We start from the raw sequence: 24,789 nt of genomic DNA on the forward strand, positions 1-24,789 counted from the left end.
ACCCATTTCTCCAAGGGGCCTAGTTCATTTTAGCACGGATTGGTTATTTTACAACACCACACCTGGGGCACTTGGGTGGTTCAGTTGGTTAAGTCTCCGCCTTCCACATAGGGTCCTGGGATTGAGCCCAGCATCAGGCTCCCTGCTCCGTGGGGAGCTTGCTTCTCTCTCTCCCTCTGCCTGTTGCTCCCCCTGCTTCTGTTCTCTCTATATCAAGTAAGGAAAATCTTTTTAAATAAAATAAAATATCAAACCGTAATTGAAGTATAATACAGGAAATGGGTAACAGCAGAACTTTGGCATGTAGGGGCAATGAGGATAGTCTAAAAACTTCTCTAGTTGTAGAACCTAACATTTTCCTGCCTGTAACAAATTACCAGAATAAACGCCCCTAGACATGCAACAGAGCAGCCCTAATGTCCACCAAATCTCAAAACTTACCATTTAAACTACCATAAATTACAAATCTACATGGCTAAAAATAAACTTTTATTCTATATTTTTCTTAAAAAGTGGTTTAAATTATTCACACATTTTGTACATGTGTAAAAAACACGGTAATTAGATTCTCTAAGGCGGTAGGACCAAGGCTTTTCATCTTTTGGTATTCCTTCTTATTTTAAAGTTTTTTTTTTTTTTAAGATTTTATTTTTTTGAAAGAGAGCACGTACACACAAGCATGGGGATGGGCAAAGAAACAAGCAGTCTTCCTGCTGACCATGGAGACAGATGCAGGGCTCAATCCTAGGACGTGGAGACTATGACCTTAGCCAAAGTTAGATGCTTACCAGACTGAGCCACTCAGGCATCCCTTGGTATTCTTTTTTGTAATTGTCTAATGTACTAAAAATACATGCTTTTATTTTAACAATTCTCTTCTTTGATCACTTTTTAAAAAATATTTTATTTATTTATTCATAGAGACACACACAGAGAGAGAGGCAGAGACACAGGCAGAGGGAGAAGCAGGCTCCATGCAGGCAGCCCGATGTGGGACTCGATCCCAGGTCTCCAAGATCACGCCCCAGGCTGCAGGCGGCGCTAAACCACTGCGCCACTGGGGCTGCCCTCTTCTTTGATAACTTAATGTAGAACCAGTAACTACCTACTATAGGTGGATATGCCATAAAAGTTGATACAACAAGCTCATCATGGCATGAGCCACTGGATTCAACCTTTTCTCCCTAAGACCTTGGAGGAGTCACCAATCAATGAGGCTCTGTCACATCAAACTTGAAGGGGAATTAAACTATGATACCTAAATTAAAGTGATGAAAAGCACATAATCTAATTCACCAGAAAAAATAATAAAGCAGCTTTTTATCCTTCAGGTGGCTTATTCTTCATCTTCCTTAGTAGGAAGAAAAAAATCAAAATACCAGCATCTGGCTCTTGTGGAGCTCACAATTAAGAAATACTCTAAGGTTTATTTATTTATTTAAAGATTTTATTTATTTATTCATGAGAGACACACATAGAGAGAAGCAGAGACACAGGCAGAGGGAGAAGCAGGCTCCATGCAGGAAGCCCGACGTGGGACTCGATCCCGGGGCTCCAGGATCACGCCCTGAGCTGAAGGCAAATGCTTAACTGCTGAGCTACCCAGGCATCCCAAGAAATACTCTTAGGTTTAAACTGAGAAAGTGCTCTCCTACCTGAAAAACAAGCTAGTATACAATCTGTCCCCCAAGACATCTCTACCTACTGTATATGCGTAGTGAGTTAGTACATTGGAGCAAGGGTGCATTTCTTTCTCATGACCCCCAAAAAACACTTTTATTGATTTGCAACCCTATGATGGGTCCCATTCAAAGATGAAACCAGCAGTCAAAGACAGTGAGCCATCCACAATAATAGTCTCATTAGACTTATCCGTGGCAGTTCAGTAACAAATGAGAAGTGGTATGTTCTTTGTAACAGTAAAAAAAAGAGTAAATATAATGCCCAATAATAAGGATTACTTAATTATGGATGGTTGTCAAGCTATTTAAAACTACAGCTATGCATATACACAAATAAAGAAACGAATAAAAAAAAGTTAAAAACAAAAGCAGGAGACAAAATTGGTATTCATGATTACAACTGTGGGAATGAAAAAAGGGGGAACTGGTAGGAAATGCCCCCAAAATGAGCTAACAGTTGTATCAAAGTGCTGAGATCAATATCAATGTTTTTTTCCATTTTCTAATTTTCTGTAAGTGTGATTATTTTAAGAGAGAAAATTATAGGGGCGCCTGGGTGGCTAAGTCAGTTGAGTGTCTTAACTTTTTTTTTTTTTTAAAAGATTTTAATTATTTATTCATGAGAGACCGGAGCTAAACCGCTGCACCACGGGGGCTGCCCTGCCCAAGTGTCTTAACTCTTGGTTTCGGCTCAGGTTATTTCTTAGGGTTGTGAGACCAAATCCACCTCAGACTCCACGATCAGCACGGAGTCTGCTTGAGAGAGTCTCTCTCTCCTTCTGTCCCTCCCCCAACTGGAGGGAAATAAAATAAAAATAAATAAAATTTTTAAAAAGAGATAAAAATTATAAATAATAATATAAATGTCTAGTTTATGCAACAGTTTATACAACAGTATATATACAATATTTAGATAGCACTTCAGTTTCTATGTACATTCATATGTAATTTCTCTCTTCATTCTCTGAACAACTGTAGGAGGTATTATCCTAACCTCATAAACAAACAAACAAAAAAAAATGAATTGGCTTATCCTTTTATAAAGGCAAGTCAAAGTTCATAATAAAATAGTCTTTCAGCTGAAGAACTGACAAAAAGCTCAATTATAACATCTACAATTATTCCCTGCAACTATTACTTAAGTATCCCATAACTATACTGCACCTACTTTAAAAAAAAAAACAAAAAAAAACAGAAGGGGAAGGGTGCCTGAGTGGCTCAGTTGGTTAAGTGACAGCCTTTGGCTCAAGTTATGATCCTGGGATCAAGCCCCTTGTCAGACTCCCTACTCAGTGAGGAGTCTGCTTCTCCCTCTCCCTCAGCATTTGCCCCCACCCCATGCTTGCTCTCACTCTCCCATGAATAAAATCTTTAAAAATTAATAAGAGGGGAGCTCTTTATTAAAATAACATAATACCTTTCAACACAGTGGACCACAGCATGTAAATCTACCAAATTCCTAGAATAGTTAAGACGATCCTATTTGATAGTCATCATATCGAGTATGTCTTCATTTAATTCTATGACCACCCTATGAGGTGTGATGTTAACTATTATTATCCCATTTTACCAATAAGAAAACAAAATTTAAGTCAAAGAATAACATTCAAAAGGCACAGATTATATTCAATTTATTGCCCATCACCAAATATGTGGATTATATACAAACCCAAGAAGTATCTACCATCTGGTAGGGGGTAGGGATTAGAAAAGAAAAAGCAATAAGAGGAAAAATGGTAAGATCTGTATTAAGTTAGAACTTTGCCAGATACAGGGGGATCCCTGGGTGGCTCAGTGGTTTAATGCCTGCCTTTGGTCCAGGGCGTGACCCTGGAGACCTGGGATCAAGTCCCACATCAGGCTCCCTGCATGGAGCCTGCTTCTTCCCTCTGCCTGTGTCTCTGCCTCTCTCTCTGTGTGTGTCTCTCATGAATAAACAAAGAAAATCTTTTTTTTTTTTTTAAAAAAAGAACTTTGCCACATACAGAGGTCTTGTTCTTGGAAAATCATAAAATAACTGCCATAAAGGGTATCAGCTACAGACCTAATAACCTGTGACAAGAGTGGAATTCAGACTGAGAGGAATTTGACCAAGTCTGCTGATTTAGAAGCTTTGATGAGTGAGTTTCTAAAAAAGAAAATGCTATGAAGTAAGCTCAAGTCACAGGCACAAAACATGGAAGGTAAGGATGACAAGCACTTGTAAATATTCATCAACTCTAGGAAGGCTGTCTACTTTAAAAGTCTAGGGGCATGCTGGGGCTGCAGACACTACACAGGGCAGTGGGAAAAGTACTAGACCACAATCAGGAGATCTGGATCCCAAGCTTCTAATCTGTAACACTAGAATACTGGATAACTTTACCTCCTAAGAGCCTCCCAGCTGCCAAATTCTTTAAGATACAAAACAATGCAGGTGCACTGACATAGGTGAGGTATGAACTATAACAGGGAGATGAGCCACCTTGAGTGCCATCACTGAGATCAGTCCAACAAATTTAACTGATTTGACCCCATGTTACAGATTTTGCTTAGTTCCTACACTTTCTCAGGAATAAGAAGAAAAAAATTCTAGCGGGTTAAGGAGGAGGGTTAAAATACCTGTTTTTAGTCCCTCATTCAGAGCCTCAAAATAGAGGCACATCTCATTTTATTGTGCCTTCTTTTATCGCACCTCACAGATAATTGGTGTCTTTCTCAAACTGAAGTTTGTCAAAGTTCATAATAAAATAGTCGAGCAACTCTACTGACACCATTTTTCTAACAGCAATTACTCACTTTGTGTCTCTATGTCACATTTTGGGAATTCTCCCAGTATTTTGTTTTATTTTAAAGATTTTACTTATTTATTCACGAGAATATACAGAGAGAGAGAGAGAGAGAGAGAGAGAGAGAGAGAGAGGCAGAGACACAGGCAGAGGGAGAAGCAGGCATCATACAGAGAGCCTGATGTGGGACTCGATCCAGGTTCTCCAGGATCACGCCCTGGGCTGCAGACTGCGCTAAACCACTGCGCCACCGGGGCTGCCCCCAGACATAATATTCTCTTAAGCCAAAAGCTACTCCAGAGCTGGGCCCTATTTCTCTTCAATACTATAAAGGTCGAGGAAGGTAAGGAAGCTGCAGAAAAAAAAACTAGAAGCCAGTAGAGGTTCATCCATGAGGTTTTACAAAAAGAAGTCATCTTCATAACATAAAAATGCAAGGGGAAGCAGCAAGTGCTGATGCAGAAGTTGAAGCAAGTTAACCTATCTAGCTAAGATCATTAATGAAGGTAACTTAAAACAACAGATTTTCCACGTAGATTAAATAGTTTTATATTGAAACAATAGGTTATCTAGGGTTTTCATTGCTAGAGAGCTTCAAAGGACAGGTTGATTCTCATTAGGGACTAACACAGCTGATGATTTAAGTTGAAGCTAATGCTCACCAAACATTCAGAAAATCCTAGGGACCTTAATAATTATGCTAAATTTATTGTTTGAGCTCTATAAATGGAACAAAGCCTGGATGACAGCACAATGTTTACAAAATAGTTTATTGAATATTTTAAGCCCACTATTGAGGCCAACTGCTCAAAAAAAAAAAAAAGATTCCTTTCAAAATATTGCTGCTCAATGACAATACACTTCATCACGCAATAGCCCTGATGGATACACACAATGAGATAAATGTTTCCATGCCTGCGAACACAACATCCACTCTACAGTTCATGGATCAAGGAGTAATTTTGATTTTCAAACCTTATATTTAAGAAATACCTTTCATAAGGCGCTAGCTGCCATAGATAATGATTCTTCTCATGGATTTGGAAAGGATTCACCATTCTAAATTTTTTTTTTAATTTTTATTTATTTATGATAGTCACAGAGAGAGAGAGAGAGGCAGAGACACACAGGAAGAGGGAGAAGCAGGCTCCATGCACCGGGAGCCCGATGTGGGATTGGATCCCGGGTCTCCAGGATCGCGCCCTGGGCCAAAGGCAGGCGCCAAACCGCTGCGCCACCCAGGGATCCCTAGGATTCACCATTCTAGATGCCACTAAGAACATCTGGGATTCATGGAAAGAGGTCAAAAGAACATTAACTAAAGTTTGGAATCCTGCATGAATGTCTTTTGGGGATTTAAGACTTTAGTGGAGGAAGTAACCATAGATGTGATGGAAATAGCAAGACGTGACTCAATTGCTGCAATCTCATGATTACACTTGAAAGGATGAGGAGATGCTTCTTGTGGATGAGCAAAGAAAATGGTTTCTTGACCTACAGTCTGTTCCTGGTGAAGATGCAATGAAGACTGTTGAAATAACAACAAAGGATTTAGAACAAATTGATGCAGCAATCTTCACTGTTGTCTTATTTAAGGATACTACCACAGCTCTTCCCCTGAGTGGCCTGAGGTAACCTCCGGAAATGGTTCACTACTCACTGGGCCCAGAAAACCTACAAAATCATGCAAGTCAAGAGGTTTAAATCTTCGTATTCACTTTAAGAACATGCGTGAAACTGCCCAGGCCATCAAATATATGCATATCGGAAAAGCCACCAAGTATCTGAAAGATGTCACTTTGCAGAAGCAGTGTGTGCCATTCCGTCGCTACAATGGTGGAGTTGGTAGGTGTGTGCAGGCCAAACAGGGGCTGTACACAGGGTTGGTGGCCCAGGAAGAGTGCTGAATTTTTACTGCACATGCTTAAAAATGCAGAGTGATGCTGAACTTAAGGGTTTAGATGTAGATTCTCTGGTCATTGAGCACATCCAGGTGAACAAAGCCCCCAAGATGCAACATAGAATCTACAAGGCTCATGGCCGGATTAACCCATACATGAGCTCTCCCTGCCACATCGAGATGATTCTTACTGAAAAAGAGCAGATTGTTCCTAAACCAGAAGAAGAGGTTGCACAGAAGAAAAAGATATCCCAGAAGAAACTGAAGAAACAAAAACTTATGGCCCGGGAGTAAATTCTGCATAGAATAAATGCAAATAAAAAAAAAAAAAAAAAGAAACTGCCACAGCCACTCCAACCTTCAGTCACCACCAGTGAGCAGCCATCATCACTAAGACAAGATCCCCCCACCAGCAGAGAGCTTACAAATCATTGAAAGCTCAGATGACAGCATTTTTGTAGCAACAAAGTATTTTTACTTACCTTTCTTAAAGATTTATTTATTTATTCATGAGACACACAGAGAGAGAGGCAGAGACATAGGCAGAGGGAGAAGCAGACTTGCTCTGGGGAGCCCGATGAGGAACTCGATCTCAGGACCCCGGGAGCACTATCTGAGCCAAAGGCAGACACTCAACCACTGAGCCACCCAGGCGCCTCATAATAAAGTATTTTTAAATTAAGGTATGTACATTTTTTAAAAAGATTATTTATTTATTAATGAGAGACACAGAAAGAGAAAGAGGCAGAGACACAGGTAGAGGGAGAAGCAGGCTCCATGCAGAGAGCCTGACGTGGGACTCGATCCCGGGTCTCCAGGATCAGGTCCCAGGTTGAAGGTGGTGCTAAACCGCTGAGCCACCCGGGTCGCCCTGCACATTTTTAAAAAAAGATATAATGCTGGGATCCCTGGGTGGCGCAGCGGTTTGGTGCCTGCCTTTGGCCCAGGGCACAATTCTGGAGACCCCGGATCGAATCCCACGTCGGGCTCCCGGTGCATGGAGCCTGCTTCTCCCTCTGCCTATGTCTCTGCCTCTCTCTCTGTGTGTGTGTGTGACTATCATAAAATAAAAAAATAAAAAATAAAAATTTAAAATTCCCCTGGCTATTCGGGGTCTTTAAAAAAAAAAAGATATAATGCTATCTGTTCGTGCATATACCATATGCACTGGGAAACCAAACAATTAATTTGATCTGTTTTTCTTGTTTTTAAAGATTTTATTTATTCATTTGAGACAGAAGGATAGAGACAGAGAGAGAGAGACAGACAGAGAGACAGAGAGAGACAGACAGACAGAGAGCACATGAGCAGGGGGAGAGGAAGGAGCAGGAGAAGCAGACTCCTCACTGAGCAGGGAGCCTGACATTGAGCTCGATTCCAGGACCCGGAGATCACGACCTGAGCCGAAGGCAGACAACCAATGAGTTGCCCAGGTGCCCCAATTCATTTGATTTGTTTCATACTGCAATATTCACATCATTGCTGTGGTCTAGAACCAAACCACTACCTCCAAAGGCACATTTGTATACAGTTTTCACAGCATTCTAAAATTTGAAGAGTCGCATAACGCCTGGGTGGCTCAGCAGTTTCAGCATCTGCCTTTGGCTCAAGGCATGATCCTGCGATCCTGGGATCGAGTCCCACATCAGGCTCCCTGCATGGAGCCTGCTTCTCCCTCTGCCTACGTCTCTGTCTCTCTCTCTCTCTCTGTGTGTCTCTCATGAATAAATAAATAAAATCTTTAAAAAATAAAATAAAATTTGAGGAGTTGCATAGTGATATTAACAATGTCAACTATAGGGATCCCTGGGTGGTGCAGCGGTTTGGCGCCTGCCTTTGGCCCAGGGCGCGATCCTGGAGACCCGGGATCAAATCCCACGTCGGGCTCCCGGTGCATGGAGCCTGCTTCTCCCTCTGCCTGTGTCTCTGCCTCTCTCTCTCTGTGTATGACTATCGTAAATAAATAAATAAAATTTAAAAAAAAAAAAAAAACAATGTCAACTATAAAAATATGCAGAACATGAACTGGTACTTTGTACAAATGAAAGTGAACATAGAACAATGTGAAGTTGTAAATAATATGAGAAATACTGCTTTATTATCTTTTTAATAAAAATTAATTCATGGGGGATCCCTGGGTGGCGCAGCGGTTTGGCGCCTGCCTTTGGCCCAGGGCGCGATCCTGGAGACTCGGGATCGAATCCCACATCGGGCTCCCTGCATGGAGCCTGCTTCTCCCTCTGCCTGTGTCTCTGCCTCTCTCTCTCTCTCTCTCTGTGACTATCATAAATAAATAAAAATTTAAAAAAAATTAAAAAAAAAATTAATTCATTTCTTCTCCCCTTTTGAGTATCCCTCTCAATCTGCCTGAGTCCTACTAGAGCAGACAAGACTGCTGAACCCTATTTTTAAATGTATCATGGGCAACGCTTTCCATCTATAATACCAAGGTTAAAATGGTCAACTCTCCAGAGATATGATGGGCTCTAGCAATTTATTCTTCCTAGCAAACACATACCTTTCATTCAATCTGGAGGCTGCCACTGAGCCAGATATAGGCAGACCTGGAACATATCGATCAATTTCTCTCCCCTAGAATGGTGTTCCTTCAAAATATATTTTTGTAGTTCAGGGGTGTGCCTGGGTGGCTTAGTCAGTTAAGTATCTGACTCTTGATTTTGGCTCAGGTCATGATCTCAGAGTTATGGTATCAAGCCCCGCATCAAGGATTCTTGCTGGTAATGGAGCCTGCTTAAGAATCTCTCTCTCAGGGATCCCTGGGTGGCGCAGCGGTTTGGCGCCTGACTTTGGCCCAGGGCGCGATCCTGGAGACCTGGGATCAAATCCCACGTCCGGCTCCCGGTGCATGGAGCCTGCTTCTCCCTCTGCCTATGTCTCTGCCTCTCTCTCTCTCTCTGTGTGACTATCATAAATAAATACAAAAAAAAAAAAAAAAAAAAAAAAGAATCTCTCTCTCTCTCTCAAAAAAAAAAAAAAAAAAGAATCTCTCTGGGGTGCCTGGGGGAGCTCTATTGGTTACGCATCTGCCTTTGGCTCAGGTCATGATCCCAGAGCCCTAGGACCGAGTCCCAAGTTGAAGCAGGGAGCCTGCTTCTCCTTCTGCCTGCCATTCCCCCTGCTTGTGCTCATTCTCTCCCTCTGTCAAATAAATAAAATATTTTTAAAAAAGATTCTCTCCCCCTCTCCCTCTGTCCTATACCCCTTATCTAAAAAAATAAAACATACTTTTGTAGTTCAAATGAGATTTCAGAAATAACAGAAATTTACTGATTGAAAAAATTTACTGATTGAAGAAAAAAAAAAAAAACTGAAAACAACCTTCCCCATTTTCCTGGTTGGCTCCAGTTCCCTCAAAAGCCAACAGTACGGGATTCCTGGGTGGCTCAGCGGTTTAGCGCCTACCTTCGATCAAGTCCACATCAGGCTCCTTGCACGGAGCCTGCTTCTCCCTCTGCTTCTCTGTGATTCTCATGAATAAATAGATAAAATCTTTAAAAAAAAAAAAAAAGCCAACAGTAGATTCTAAAGTGCCACATGGTACCACATGTGCCACAGGTACCACATGGCCCTGGTACCTCTTCACAATTTCAGTGCTTTGCTATCTCCTTTAAGCTTACTTTACTTATTCAAACTCTTCTCAATGCTCAGTAAGTCACTTTCCTCTTCATATCCTAATACATATTTCAAGAAATCAATTTAAAGCAGAAATGACTTAACCTTTGGCTTCAACAATGTGTAAAGCTTCTGAGGCAGACCACGCAATTATCTAGTTGCTTTGCACAAATGTATAAACTTATATTTAACAAATTAGGATATTCACTGCTTTGGAATTGGCCTTTAAGTAAAATAGGCAGCTTAAACACATATAAATCCAAAAGAAAAAGAAAAAGTCTATTTTATCTGGTAATTTCATTGGATTTATACACAAAAGAAATGGAAGTCTTACAAGGTATTTGCACACCCATGGTCACAGCAACATTAATTCACAATAGCCAAAAGGAACCCAAATGTCCATCAACAGATAAACGAATATACAAAATGTGATATATACAATGAAATATTAATATTATTCAGCCTTAAAAAGGAAAGATATTATGACACATGCTATAACATGGATGAACACTGAGGACACTATTCTAGTTCCAAAAGGACAAATACTGTAAGTCCCTAGAATAGTCCAATTCATAGAGACAAAAAAGACTGGTATTTGCCAGACACTAGGCTAAAGGGAGGAATGAGGGATTGCTGTTTAACATGTAGAGAGTTTTAGTTTTACAAGAAAACAGTTCTGGAGACTAGCTGTATAACAATTTAAATGTACTTAACACTACTAAACTGTACACTTTAAAACATATAGTTTCATGTCACAAAAAATTTTTTTTGAAGATTCCATTTATTCACGAGAGACACAGAGAGAGGCGGAGACACAGGTAGAGGGAGAAGTAGGCTCTCTGCAGGGAGCCCAATATGGGACTCGATCCCAGGACCCCGGGATCACAACCTGAGCCGAAGGCAGACGCTCAACTGCTGAGCCACCTAGGTGCCCCTAAAATTATAAATTTCGTATTATGTATATTTTATGACAATTCAAAAAAAAATCTTCTCTATGTCCCAAAGCTAAATCGTAGGGTTAAAAGCCCTTTTACTTTTGAACTCCCACATTATCCATCATTTCAACACCATTTGGCAGGGTGAGAAGTCAAGCGAGACAAATAACACTTTTCCAGTACCTTATGCTGCTTAATGACAGGTGTGTCGTCCAAAATAATTAGCTTTTAAAAAGGAATAGCCTTGACTCTCCTCTGGAACTGGTTAGTGATCTCAGTTTCCCTTCATTAAGTTCTTGACAGCTCAATGTCCTCCCATCTGTCATTGTTTGGGAGACTGATTCCAAGAACATAAACTGCTTCAAGGACTAGGCAACAAATTTATTCTGCCTCATGGGACAGATCTGAACCCATCTGCTTTCTAATCAAAAGCCATATTTGAATCAGTTTTGTTCCACCACAGTACTATACCAAAGGAAGCAATTTAATCATACGATATTTTCCTCCTTTCTATTCATGTTGTACAAGAAACACAAATCAATTAAAAGCATAAGAGCATCCTCAAAACAGGGTCTCTGCAACCTGTGGAATCTGCAACCTTTTCCATTTTTATCTGTTTATTCTTCGGACTACTGCGATGACATTTCCTCTAAGTGACATGGTCTCTTTTAGAATTACACAGGGAGAAAACAGTCACACGTTGTTATAACTAACTTACCTTAATCTTTTTTTAAGTTGTAAACTGTCATGGATGATCCTTTTAACAAACTCTAATTCACCTCCTTCTGCCATGATTTCTGTGATACCTCCTGTATTTACAGAACTAGGGGGAGGTCGCCGAGGATTTCGAGAGTTTACTCCCTGCATGACAACAACAACAATGATATCTGGTGAAAATTTTTTATGCTGTAAGACTAATTCTTTAACCATAATTTAATTCTAAATGAGAATGCTCAGGTGTAATTTAGCTTCCAAATATCATGCTAGATCTAGGATTTAAAAATCATACAGCTGTTGCAATATTACATGTTAAGCAACTGCATTCATCCTAATATTCTTTCCCAGGATCTTTTTTACTTTCTTTTTTCTTTTCTTTTCTTTTTCCTTCCTTTCTTTCTTTCTTTCTTTCTTTTTCTTTCTTTCTTTTTTAATTTTTATTTATTCATGATAGTCACACAGGGAGAGAGAGAGAGAGAGAGAGAGAGAGAGAGAGAGAGAGAGGCAGAGACACAGGCAGAGGGAGAAGCAGGCTCCATGCACCGGGAGCCCAACGTGGGATTTGATCCCAGGTCTCCAGGATCGCGCCCTGGGCCAAAGGCAGGCGCCAAACCGCTGCGCGACCCGGGGATCCTTCTTTCTTTCTCTTTTAAGATTTTATTTATTTAAGAGACAGAGTGAGCAAGAAAAGAGAACACACAAGCAGAGGGAGAGGGAGAAGGAGAGGGAGAGGGAGAGGGAGAGGGAGAGGGAGAGGGAGAGGGAGAGGGAGAGGGAGAGGGAGAGGGAGAGGGAGAAGCAGACTCCCTGCTCCATCCCAGACACTTAACCAACTGAGCGACCCAGGTGCCCCATCTTCCACCTTTGTGATTTAACATAAAAAACTTTACCTTTTTTTATGTAGCCTATCTGTCACTTTTATGTTTTGTCTTGGTATCATAGAAAATATTGTATCCAAAGATTATATAAATATTTTGTTTTCTTCTAGCACTCCTATGGTTTCACTTTTTAAGTTTAAATATTTAATCCCCTTCTACCCCAAATCATATTAAAAAAATTAAATACATCAAATATCTAAATATAAAAGCTAAAATTATAAAACCCTTGGAAGAAAACATAGGAGTAAATCTTCAAGATTGGATTGGGCAATAGTTGCTTAGAGAAATTGGACTCCTTGAAATTAAGTTTGTAGGCTTCAAAGAACACAAAGAAAGTGAAAAGATGAGGTGCCTGGATGCTTCAGTGGGTTAAGCAGCTGCTTTCAGCTCAGGTTGTGATCCCAGGGTCCTAGGATAGAGCCCTGTGTCAGGCTCCCTGCTTGGCAGGGAGCCTGCTTCTCTCTTTTCTCCCTCACCCCCTTCCCCTACTTGTGCTCTCACTCTCTCAAATAAATAATATCTTAAGGAAAAAAAGGTGCAAGGACAATCCACAGGAGAAAATGTTTGCAAATATTAAATCTAATAAGGGACTTGTATCTAGAATATATAAAAAATTCTTATAATAATAATAAAAAGAAAAATAATCCAATTTTTAAATGGGTAAAGGATCTCATTTCTCAAAAGAAGTAGACAAACTGCCAAGAAGCACATGAAAAGCCGTTCAACATAATTAGCCATCAGGGAAATAAACATCAAAACCAAGATGAGATACCACTTCACATCCACTAGGATGGCTATACTCAAGAAGACATATAATAACCAGCACTGACAAACATGTGGAGAAACTGGAAATTGGAATCCTCACACACGGATGCTCACATCAGCACTTTTTCTAACAGCCAAAAAGTAGAGACAACCCAAATATCCATCAATGAATGAATGGAAAAGTAAGATGTGGTACTTCCATATAATGGAATATTCTTTGGCAATAAAAAGAAATTAAGTACTGATATATACTGTAATATGGATGAACCTTGAAAATATACTAAGTTTAGTGAAAGAAGCCAGTCACAAAACAGCACATATTGTATGATTCCACTCACAGGAAATGTCCAAAACACGCAAACCCATCAAGACAGAAATTAGACTTCTGGTGACTTGGGACTATAGGAACTGTGAGAACTGAGAGTAACTGCCAGTGGGGGTGGGGTGGGTAGGGGAGTGATGAATATGTTCTGAAAACGGACTGTGGTGATAGTTACACAAATCTGTGAATATACTAACAATAATTAAATTCTACCCATTAAGTGGGTGAATTATATGGCATGTGAATTATATCTCAATAAACCTGGTATAAAAAGAAATTTAGTTCTGATGCTAGTAATATTCTATTTCTTCATCTGGATGCTAGTTCCACAGGAGTGTTCACTTTGGAAAATCCAGTTTACACTTACAGCATGGGGTATATGTCTTCATAGATACATAAAATATACTGCTACTGGATTTCTCATATATGGTAAGCCAATAAAACTTCTTGTATTAAATCAATCTGAATTGAGTCCTCAGGTGCTTGATACCAGAAGGATCCTAATTCAGTTTCCAAAATAAAAGTTGTTCCTTGCCCCTATCTTTGCAAATATCAACAACTTAGATAAATAGTCAATTATCTTAAACCAAAAGATGCTTTACCTTGGCTTCCAACTGATTGGCAAAAAAGGGAGGGTTGCACATGCAAAAATCATAGATTATCTCAGATTCTTCTTTAAGGGCATCCATCAAGAGTGTCTTCTGTGGTACTTTTACCACTAGGAGAAAAAAACAGGAACTGTTAACTACTCTTAATGTTCTGATAGTTTTCAAATATGACCACAGATTCTATGACACTAGTTCCTTCAATAGATAAGAGTTTAATTTCCCTCTCCTTGAATACAGGCTGTACTCAGTGACTCATTTTTATTGAACAGAATGAATATGAAGTGAAAGGATGTCACTTCTGAGGCTAGGTCATCAAAGAAAAATGGCTTCTTCCTTGTCCTATTTCTTGAATTACTTGAACTAAGAGAAGCCAGCTAACACACTGTAAAGTGGCTCAAGTGGCCTAGAGGAGAGATCCACATGAATGAATCAAACTTCCCACCAACAGCCATTATGTGAATCATCTTGGAAGCAAACCTCTATCCCCAGTCAATCCTTCAGATAACTGCAGATTCATCAGCCTGAACCACAACCACCCAACTAGGCCATGCTCAAATTTACTGCCCACACAAATTATGAGATAAATATTTATTGTTTAAAGTTACTAGATTTTGACAGGCACTAAGGAGAGCACTTGATGAGATGAACACTGGATGTTATACTATATGTTAGCAAATTAATTTAAATTTTTTTAAAAAGTTGCTAGATTTTGGAGTAATTTATAACACAGAAATGGACAACTGAAATACACATAATGATATGCTTAACACCAGTGAGAAAAGCCTAGTTTCATAAAAAGACCTAAATTCTCTTTAATGAAAAAAAGAAAAAATGAACTACTCTTCAAATATAACATAAGGACAAAATTAATTAAAAGTAACTGGTTACTAAAAAAAAAAAAAAAAAAAAAAAAGTAACTGGTTACTAATGGGGCTTGACTATCTGTGGCACAATTTCATGTACTGAAATAAAAAAAATGGGGATCCCTGGGTGGCGCAGCGGTTTGGCGCCTGCCTTTGGCCCAGGGCACGATCCTGGAGACCTCGGATCGAATCCCACGTCGGGCTCCCGGTGCATGGAGCCTGCTTCTCCCTCTGCCTGTGTCTCTGCCTCTCTCTTTCTCACTGTGTGCCTATCATAAATTAAATAAATAAATAAATAAATAAATAAATAAATAAATAAATGAAATAAATAAATAAATAAATAAACAAATAAACAAATAAATAAATAAATAAATGAAATAAAAAAAATGGTATATAGCAGGGTTTCACTTTTAAAATCCTGGTGACTAGGTTATTTTATATACAATTATTTTCCATAATTCATTCATAGTAGTTATGTTCTATAAAGCCACCATGAACACTGAATTGGAACCAATGGCTCCTAAGAGAAATATAGGGTTAGGTAACTGTGAGCCTCTGATCAAACATTCTCAACAACTGAACAATATATAATTTTATATGTGTTTCTGTTTAAAGACGCTTTATTTAATATACATTGTTGATTCATTAACACTAAAATGGCGGCCCATAGCACAAAACTCATCTGAATGAAGCTTTTCTAACTCATGTATTTGCTCTGTAACGTTCGTCATAGTCTTCTTATACTTAAGGAACACCTACTAGATAGCACTTAACCACTATGTTTAGGGGCCATTTTAAATAGCAAAATCACCAAGAAAATGCACAAAAGTGCAAAGAAAGTGACATTAAATGGCCTATGAAAATGACACTGTCTACAGGACAGAGTTGAAATAAGACAGGGCATCACCTTGTTCAATTTCAGCTGGGAACCTGCATGTTGGATGACTTAATTTTTTTGCCACTCTACGCATGTCTGTGAATGACCATAAAAGTACCTCAAGTACTGATTTTGAGGTTAAACATAACCCCAAAAGGCAAATTCACAAATACAGAATCCAAAAATTATAGGGATTAACTGTATTTACCATATTTCCTTTAGAGTTAACTCTGATAACAAAGCTGCAAACCTCATTACAATGTACCATTTTTTTTTTCTGTTCTACTTATTTCCAAGATTTTATTTAAATTCAAGTTAGTTAATATATAGCGTATTAGTTTCAGGAGTATAATTTAGTGATTCATCACTTACATATAACACCCAGTGCTCATCACATCCAGTGCCCTCCTTAACCCCCATCACCCATTTAGCCCATCTCCCTGCCCACCTCCCCACCAGCAACCCTGTTTGTTCTCTATAGTTAAGAGTCTCTTATGTTTTGCCTCCTCATTTTTATCTTATTTTATTTTTCCTTCCACAATGTCCCATATTTTTTTAAATTACCAAAGTCTGTGTATTAAAGCAAAAAATAAGATGTGTTAAATTATAAAGGTTAATAAACAGTGCTTGAAAGGACATTTATTCTGTAGAGCTAACCTTTTATAAGATCAGATAAATTATTCTGTTCCACATTTTTCTTCGCATAGTTGAAGCACATGTCATCTACTTCTGTTGCAAGGAAATACCAGCCATTTAAGGTTGTTCCAAGTAAAGGATAGATGCACGATGCACCAGTACCTAGTAAAACAAAAATTCAAAACACATTGCACACAGAGGAGAGAGAAGTGAGAATAACAAGCCAAGACACCATTCTTCCTTTCTTAGAATTCTTATTATAACCTTAACAGTTTAAATCCTAAGCTGATACCTGATTATATACAATAGCTGCTGGGCTCTCTAGTCATTTCAGGTAAGTCAGTTTTATCTCAAAACTGGCTTCAAATTTCTTAGAGGACAGAAATTCTGCTGCCCTCTTCTTTTGTATGTTGTATGTAAAATGAAGTGTGCATATCTGAGTGGTGATCAAGGACTACAAGACTGATAAACTAAAAACTAACTAAACTAAACTAAACTAAAGTTAATTTACTTCGTAAAATTTTTCATTTTAAATCTCACAAAACACTCAATTTTATGAAATGAAATCAAAGCTTGGAATAGATCAGTGTACATCCCATATCCCAAAAGGAAAAAAAAAAACCATAGGATATAAAATTTTTATGATTATTTAAATGACCAACTCCCCACATATCTGTAAGTTGTTACTTGAAGGAAATCAGTAGTTTTAAAAAAAACTAACAAAACACACAAAAAACAACCAAAAAGAGAATTCATTTCTTAGATGCGATGACACAGAAAAACATCTGATCCTGATCCAAAACATCAATCACTGGCTTGCCCCACCATAGTTTCAAGGAAGACATTTCAAGGCAAATGTTTCAGGCAAAGATCACTCTTTGACAACTAGGGTTTGGTCTAAACTTCTATGTAGATCCCTCAACCATGGACTAGACTATATACTAACCACAAATACTGCTTTATAACCACTGACTAATCTTGGCCAGAAAGATCCAAAAGCACACATTCAAGAGAAGAGAAGCCAGTGATTCTCCTGAAGGCCTATGGAAGGAAGTCAGCACCTACCAGCCTTGCTTTCCCCTGACCACATCTTGGTGCCAATCTAGTCTTCTAAGGATTTGGCAGGAAGAGATGGGGGCTAAAGATATCCCTCACCCAGAGGAAAGCTAGGGTCATTGTACTGCTTTTTCTTTAAGCATTAATTAAGTAAAAGATAGAACAATAACTAACAGCCCTTTGACAGTCCCCTCAATAGCTATACTTCCTATCATGTTTACCCAATAGCATCCTGGCCCTGAGGCGACGGGTCAAACACCTCCTTGGGGATGTATGAGATAGTGACAGAAGGGGTAAAGGGAACTCAAGCTTCTCTCAGAGGCCACAATTATTTAGTCCCTGCTAACCATTCTGGTAAACCAGAGTCATTCAGAGTAAGAACATTTAAGAAGCTCTACGAAAAAATGTCTGGAACAAATACCAGGCCCAGATAACCACCTCTTCATACTTCAATTCATTTAAAAGCAAAGACCAAAAAGAAAAAAATACACTTTCTTTCAATTGCCGAAAGATCAGGCACCTCCAAAGTAATAAATATGTAGGTAAGGCAACCCGGGTGGGTGGTTTAGCGCTGCCTTTAGCCCAGAGTGTGATCCTGGAGACCCGGGATCGAGTCCCACATCAGGCTCCCTGCATGGAGCCTGCTTCTCCCTCTGCCTGTGTCTCTGCCTCTCTCTGTGTGTGTGTCTCTCATGAATAAATAAATATAATTAAAAAAAAAAAAGTAGGTAAAGGATTTGTCCTCTGCCAAAAAAATCAAATTTCTTCATTCTTAAGACCAAAAAGACTTGAATTGTAACATCCTAATCCCCTCAGAAAGCTGAGTGACATTTAAAAATGGACAATAGGGAACCCTGGGTGGCGCAGCAGTTTAGCGCCTGCCTTTGGCCCAGGGCGCGATCCTGGAGACCTGGGATCAAATCCCACATCGGGCTCCCGGTACATGGAGCCTGCTTCTCCCTCTGCCTGTGTCTCTGCCTCTCTCTCTCTCTCTGTGTGTGACTATCATAAATAAATAACAATTTAAAAAAACAACTTAAAAAATAAAAAAATAAAAATGGACAATAATTCTTGTAATGATAAATAAAAATGGAAAGTGTATAATCATAGAATTAGAGCAAACTGATGGAGTCTAGGGGAAGAATTTATATAAAACCCTAATTAGAATGAATGTGATTTCAGCAAGAGTGCTCCTTATGAAGAGCTAACATCCATTAACCTCCTATATCCCCCAAGTGTTATTTTAGATGGTTTGGGGCATAATTAAAATAAACTAGTACCAAGTAGGCTCTATGCTTCTTAAGCTTTCTATAATCCATCAGCCAATCTTCTGCCATGAACATAAAAGGGCAGACCTTTTATTAAACCCCTCATTTTTAAATGGTACTTAGCTCCTGTGGGGTGTCCAGAATTTTGAATGTTGAAATAATGATGGTATTTATCCAGAAACATTCAACAAATTATTTACTGGATACCTACTATGTACCAAAAATTTTGGTGGGCCTTGGGATATTATGGTAAGCAAAAAAGTAACAGGCTCTGCACTCTGTAATCTAGTGGTTGAGAAAGACGTTAATCAGACAAGTGAATGCGTGGTTAAAAATAAATACCATGAAAGAAGAAACATGGTTTTCTCAAGTTCATAATCAAGGAACTTGTCTCCTGCTGGAAGGTCAGAGACGGCTTTCTTGAGAAAATAAGGCTTGAGTTGACAACTATACAATAAATGAGATTAACAAGGTAATAGTGGGGAAGTTACAGACAGAGGGAACAATATAAATAAAAGCTAAAGTCATGGTGCCTTAGTTAGAAGAACTAAAGACAGGATGCCTGGCTGGCTCAGCGGCTGAGCATCTGCTTTCGCCTCATGATTCCGGAGTCCTCGGATAGAGTCCCATATTGGGCTTCTTACATGGAGCTTGCTTCTCCCTCTATGTCTCTGCCTCTCTCTATCTCTCTATGTCTCTCATGAATAAGTAAATAAAATCTTTAAAAAAGAAGAAGAAGAAGAACTAAAGACTACAAGTATTGAAAACAAGGAAGAGAAACACATTGGATGAGGCTTAGAAAGGCCCAAAGAAGAGGGAAGGGAACAGACAATGGACATGCTAACAGACTAAGTCAGAGAGTATTGGTTATTTATCAGAGCAATACAGGTCATTAAAGTGGTAACATGTGACATGTGAGCAGGTATGGATTTATACATACTTTCTGAAAAATGAAAATGTGGAGGCAACAGAGTGGGTGAGAAGAGTAGTTAAAAAGTAATTCTGGGGGCAGCCCAGGTGGCTCAGCAGTTTAGCGCTGCCTTCAGCCCAGGGTGTGATACTGGAGACCTGGGATCGAGTCCCACATCAGACTCCCTGCATGGAGCCTGCTTCTCCCTCTGCCTGTGTCTCTGCCTCTCTCTGTGTCTCTCATGAATAAACAAAATCTTAAAAAAAAAAAAAACAAAAAAGAAATGATGATAGACATTCTTGGTGAGAAAGGGGAGATATATCAAGGACTATCAAGGATGGCGGGTGGAATGTGTGGATTCACTGAAATAAAGAATGAAGAAAGAGGACCAAGATCAGAAAGAAAAGAATAGGAGTCTGGTCTAGGACATGGCAAGTCTGCAACATTCTTGAGATATCCATATTTTGGACATATAGGACTAGAGCTCAAGATCTGAGTTGGCAGAATATATGAATTTGTGAATTGTTCGCATGGAGGTGGAAAACAGTCACAGAGGTGGCTGAAATTGCCTAGAGTTAGGATTCTGAATAAGAAAAGGGCTAAAGACTGAGTGAACTTTAAGGATTCTCAACATCTTATGGCCAGGTATAGGAAAGTAAAAGGGGAGAAGAATGACCAGAAAGGAGAGGAAAACAGGAGGAAGCATGCATAAAGAGGGAGCCAATAAATGACCTGAAAAGGTCATGTAAAAAAAAAAAAAAGGTCATGTATGAGGACGACTGAAAATATTTGCTAAAAATGCATGCAAATGTCAAAACTAAACATTTACTATTATCTAGAAAGTATCTTTCTCTACCATGATTAGAAATAGAGCCATAGGATCCCTGGGTGGTGCAGCGGTTTAGCGCCTGCCTTTGGCCCAGGGTGAGATCCTGGAGACCCGGGATCGAATCCCACATCTCGGGCTCCCGGTACATGGAGCCTGCTTCTCCCTCTGCCTGTGTCTCTGCCTCTCTCTCTCTCTGTGTGACTATCATAAATAAATAAAAATTAAAAAAAAAGAAAGAAAGAAATAGAGCCATATAGTTTTCTTTTTCCCCACAAAGGATTAGTACCGGCCAAAGGATTAAAAATGTTCTTAACCCTATCACCTTAAAACAGTGGCTATGCTAAACATAGCATGGCTTCATTTCCTTATGTATTTCCTCTAATTTCCCAAGTGAATAAACTAAACAGTGTTTTCTACTGCAACAGTTTACAACCGAAAGAATATGTTAATGACTTTTTTCCTCTCTTTAATTCTGGATTAAATGCCCTTTATTAATAATCATCCAAGAGATTCCTGAAAGTATCAGCTCACATGATCTTTTATTAAACGGCCATCATAAAATATCCCAATATGGGGACTGCTGTACTAACACCAAATAATCCAGAGTAAAAATAACGTCCAAAAGATGCAGACATCAATACGGTAATCTGAAAAGCTAAGAAAACAAAAGTCTCACTTGAATTCTGCACTGCTCCCTGTGCATTATACCCCTGCTCCCTGTTTGGTGCTGAAAATCTGTTCTTGGGAGAAATAAATGGCAGAAAAGCCCAAGTATAGCAAACAAGAACAGTAGTATCTGTAGCCAGCTTCTTTTACACACAAATACCCAGAAGAGAAGCTTACAAAGAAATTGACCTTGTAAAATTTATGAAATTTATGTTTAGCTAAAGAAGAATTGAAAATCATATATACCTATGTCAATTCCTCTTCGTAGAGTACTTTTGTCAGAGCCCTGATGACCAATGAGATCTTCTACCCAATGAATGTAGTTGAGTCTCAAGGGAACTGTAGGAATCAGTCTTTCCAATGGAATATCAATAGAAAGTCCAAAATCTTCCTTTAGAAGAGTACAAGTCAGAGCTCTGACTGCTTCCGGGTCTTTAAAATTCAGACTGAGGGGTGGAGAAAAAGAAATAAAATATTAGTAAGATTCAATATGCTACACAAGCTCTATGGGGTCAGACAACACCGAATCCCCATTTGAATTTTCTTGGAGACCACAGATAAATAGCTATGTAGAGCATTCAGTGCAGTGACAAACACATGTGGGTGTTCAACACAGTCATAGTATATGAAAAGCAGTATAAACTGCCACCAAAAACACTGCATTTTCACACAAGGAACATGGAGGACATGAGTACCTCTGTTCCAATTCCTGTCTGATGGTCTCCTTAGTTATGTGACTTTGGACAAGTTATTTAATCTCCATGAGACTGTTTCCCCAGCTGTAAAATGGGGATAATACCTATATTATACTGTTGCTGTGAAATAATCTGAGAAAAATTAGCATAATGCCCAGTAAGTATCATACAAATGCTGGCTGTTTTTACTCTTATCATTAACATCATTGGACATTAACACTTCAAAAAAAATTGTGTATACACACACACATATACACACACAACACACACATATATATTAAGATTTTATTTGACAGAGAGAGGGAGAGAGAAAGAGAGAGAGCACAGGTAGGGGAAGGGGCAGAGGGAAAGGGGAAAAACAAACTCCTGACTGAGCAAGGAGCCCAATGTGGGGCTCCATCCCAGAACTCCAGGATCATGACCTGAACTGAAGGTAGATGCTTAACTGACTGAGCCACCCAGGCGCCTAGACATTAGCACTTTTTGAAAACCATATTTAAAGGTGGAAAGAAAGCAGTATAAAATGCTTAATAATGAAACAGGATAAGATACTTAAATATAATAAGTATAATAATTTTAAACTATTTTTAGTCTAAAAAACTATTTTTTGCAGCTTTACTGAGGTATAATTTACATAACACTCGTTAAGTATACAATTCAGGAACCCCTGGGTGGCTTAGCAGTTGAGTATCTGCCTTCAGCTCAGGGCATGATCCTGGAATACAGGATCCAGTCCCGCATGGGGCTCCCTGCATGAAGCTTGCTTCTCCCTCTGCCTATGTCTCTGCCTCCCTCTCTGTCTCTAATAAATAAATAAAATATTTTTTTAAAAAGTATACAATTCAACAGTTTTTATTATATTAAGAGTTGAGCAACTATCACCATGATCCAATTTTAGAACACTTCCATCACCCCAAAAAAGACATCTCATGCCCATTTGCAAGCCATTCCTTATTTCTACTCTCAGTTCTAGGCAACCACTCATGTACTTTCGGTCTCCCCAGATTTACTTCTTGTGGACATTTCATCTAAATGAAATCATAAAATATGTGGTCTTCATGTCTAGATTCTTGCACTTACCACAACATTTAGGAGATTCACCAACAGTGTGGCATGTATCAGTACTCCATTCCTTTATGTGGCCAAGTAATAATCCATTGTAGGAATAACTGCATTAATGGTTTGTCTGTCCATTTACCACTTAAGAGACATTTGGGTTGTTTCTACTTTTTGGCTCCCATGAACAAAGTGCTTTAAATATTCACATCAAGTCTTTGTTTATGATCCATATATGATATCTATGTTTAACTTTTTAAGAAACTTGTGCCAATATAATTGCTTTAATGTTAAAATGGTGCTAAGAGAAAACCTTAAAACAAAACCAAAGATCTTATTTATAAATGGGGCAATGAAAGAGCAAAAAGCCAGTAGTTGGAGCCAAATTAAAAAAAGGAGCTTTGAAACTTTGAAATTCTGGCCTAAAGTTGTATGTTCCCATTTTAGCCATCAACTGACCCATAATTTTGAAAAACTCAATGCTCAGACAGACAGAAGAGAGTAATTTATCCACCTGGATACCATGGAAACTTCAGGTAGATACCATGGACCAAAACTCCACAGTCACCCACAGCAAAAATATTCTAGAGTATGGGAGTTCAGAAATCTTGAATCTGCAAGCAACTAGCCACGAACTGAAGGTCACTTCAATTCTTAGGTCTCAGTTTCTCCATCTATAAAACTAAGGGAATGTACATAAAAATCCAAGGGTTCTTCCAGATAAAAATTTAAGGATTTATGATGCATACTATGAATTAGTACAATGATATTCACTTAAATATTTGTAGAGCAAAATTAGAGAGACATGGAACAATCAATACAATTACTGAAGACATAGAATAACCAAACAGTAAAGATTACCATTATCCTCCAGTCTAATACCTAACAAATTCTTTATCCTTCTGCTTTAGGATATTAAGCATATAACACTATTGAACACGTATTAAGGAATATACAATCAATGGGTATAGATGACATGATCTTTTTTTTTTTGAAAGAGGATGGGGCAGAGGAAAAAGAGAATATTAAACAAGCTTCACTCCCAGCTTGGAGTCAACAAGGGCATGACCTGACAACCCTGAGAGACATGATGTACTCTTTTAAAAAAACTGTTTAGAAAAAAAAAAAAAAAGCTGTTTAGAAAAACACAACTTGAATAGTAAAAGAATTTGTGAAGAGTGATGATGAACAGGATTAGATTTCAGAATTTAGATGTTTGTTATCTATACATAAACTACACTATGAATAAGGTTTCTTATGATATGTAAGAATGCTTCAGGGTTGGGATGCCTAGGTGGCTCAGGGGTTGAGCATCTGTCTTTGGTTCAGGGCATGAACCTGGGATCGAGTCCTGTATATGGCTCCCTGCAGGAGGCCTGCTTCTCCCTCTACCTATGCCTCTGTCCCTCTATTGTGTCTCTCATGAATAAATAAAATATTTTAAAAAAAAAAGTGAAAAAGAAAAAGTGAAACCACACACACACACACAAACACAGAGGAATACTATTCAGCCATAAATATGAACGGAATCTTGTCATTTGCACCACCACTGGTGGACACTGAAGGCATTATGCTAAGTACAATAGATCTGAGAAGGGCAAATACTGTATGATCTCATTTAAATGCAGAATCTAAAAAAAAAAAAACAAAAAACATCTCATGGGACACCTGGCTGGTTCAACGAGTAGAGAATGCAACTCTTGATCCTGGGGTTCTGAGTCCAAG

At 38.8% G+C, this 24,789-nt stretch overlaps 1 protein-coding gene across 1 annotated transcript in view; it reads right to left on the reverse strand.

Moving 5' to 3' along the window:
- METTL16 (methyltransferase 16, N6-methyladenosine) overlaps positions 1-24,789 on the reverse strand; it is a 68,902-nt gene that overhangs the window by 21,166 nt on the left and 22,947 nt on the right. The window contains exons 3-6 of the mRNA XM_055325059.1: positions 21,560-21,759; positions 16,606-16,746; positions 14,203-14,318; positions 11,637-11,779 (exon numbers count right to left, since the gene is read on the reverse strand). Coding sequence (XP_055181034.1) covers positions 11,637-11,779; positions 14,203-14,318; positions 16,606-16,746; positions 21,560-21,759 — 600 coding nt within the window. The remainder of the gene's footprint in view (positions 1-11,636; positions 11,780-14,202; positions 14,319-16,605; positions 16,747-21,559; positions 21,760-24,789) is intronic.

The sequence above is a fragment of the Nyctereutes procyonoides genome, unplaced genomic scaffold (assembly GCF_905146905.1).
Source record: "Nyctereutes procyonoides isolate TBG_1078 unplaced genomic scaffold, NYPRO_anot_genome, whole genome shotgun sequence".
NCBI classification, from domain to species: domain Eukaryota; kingdom Metazoa; phylum Chordata; class Mammalia; order Carnivora; family Canidae; genus Nyctereutes; species Nyctereutes procyonoides.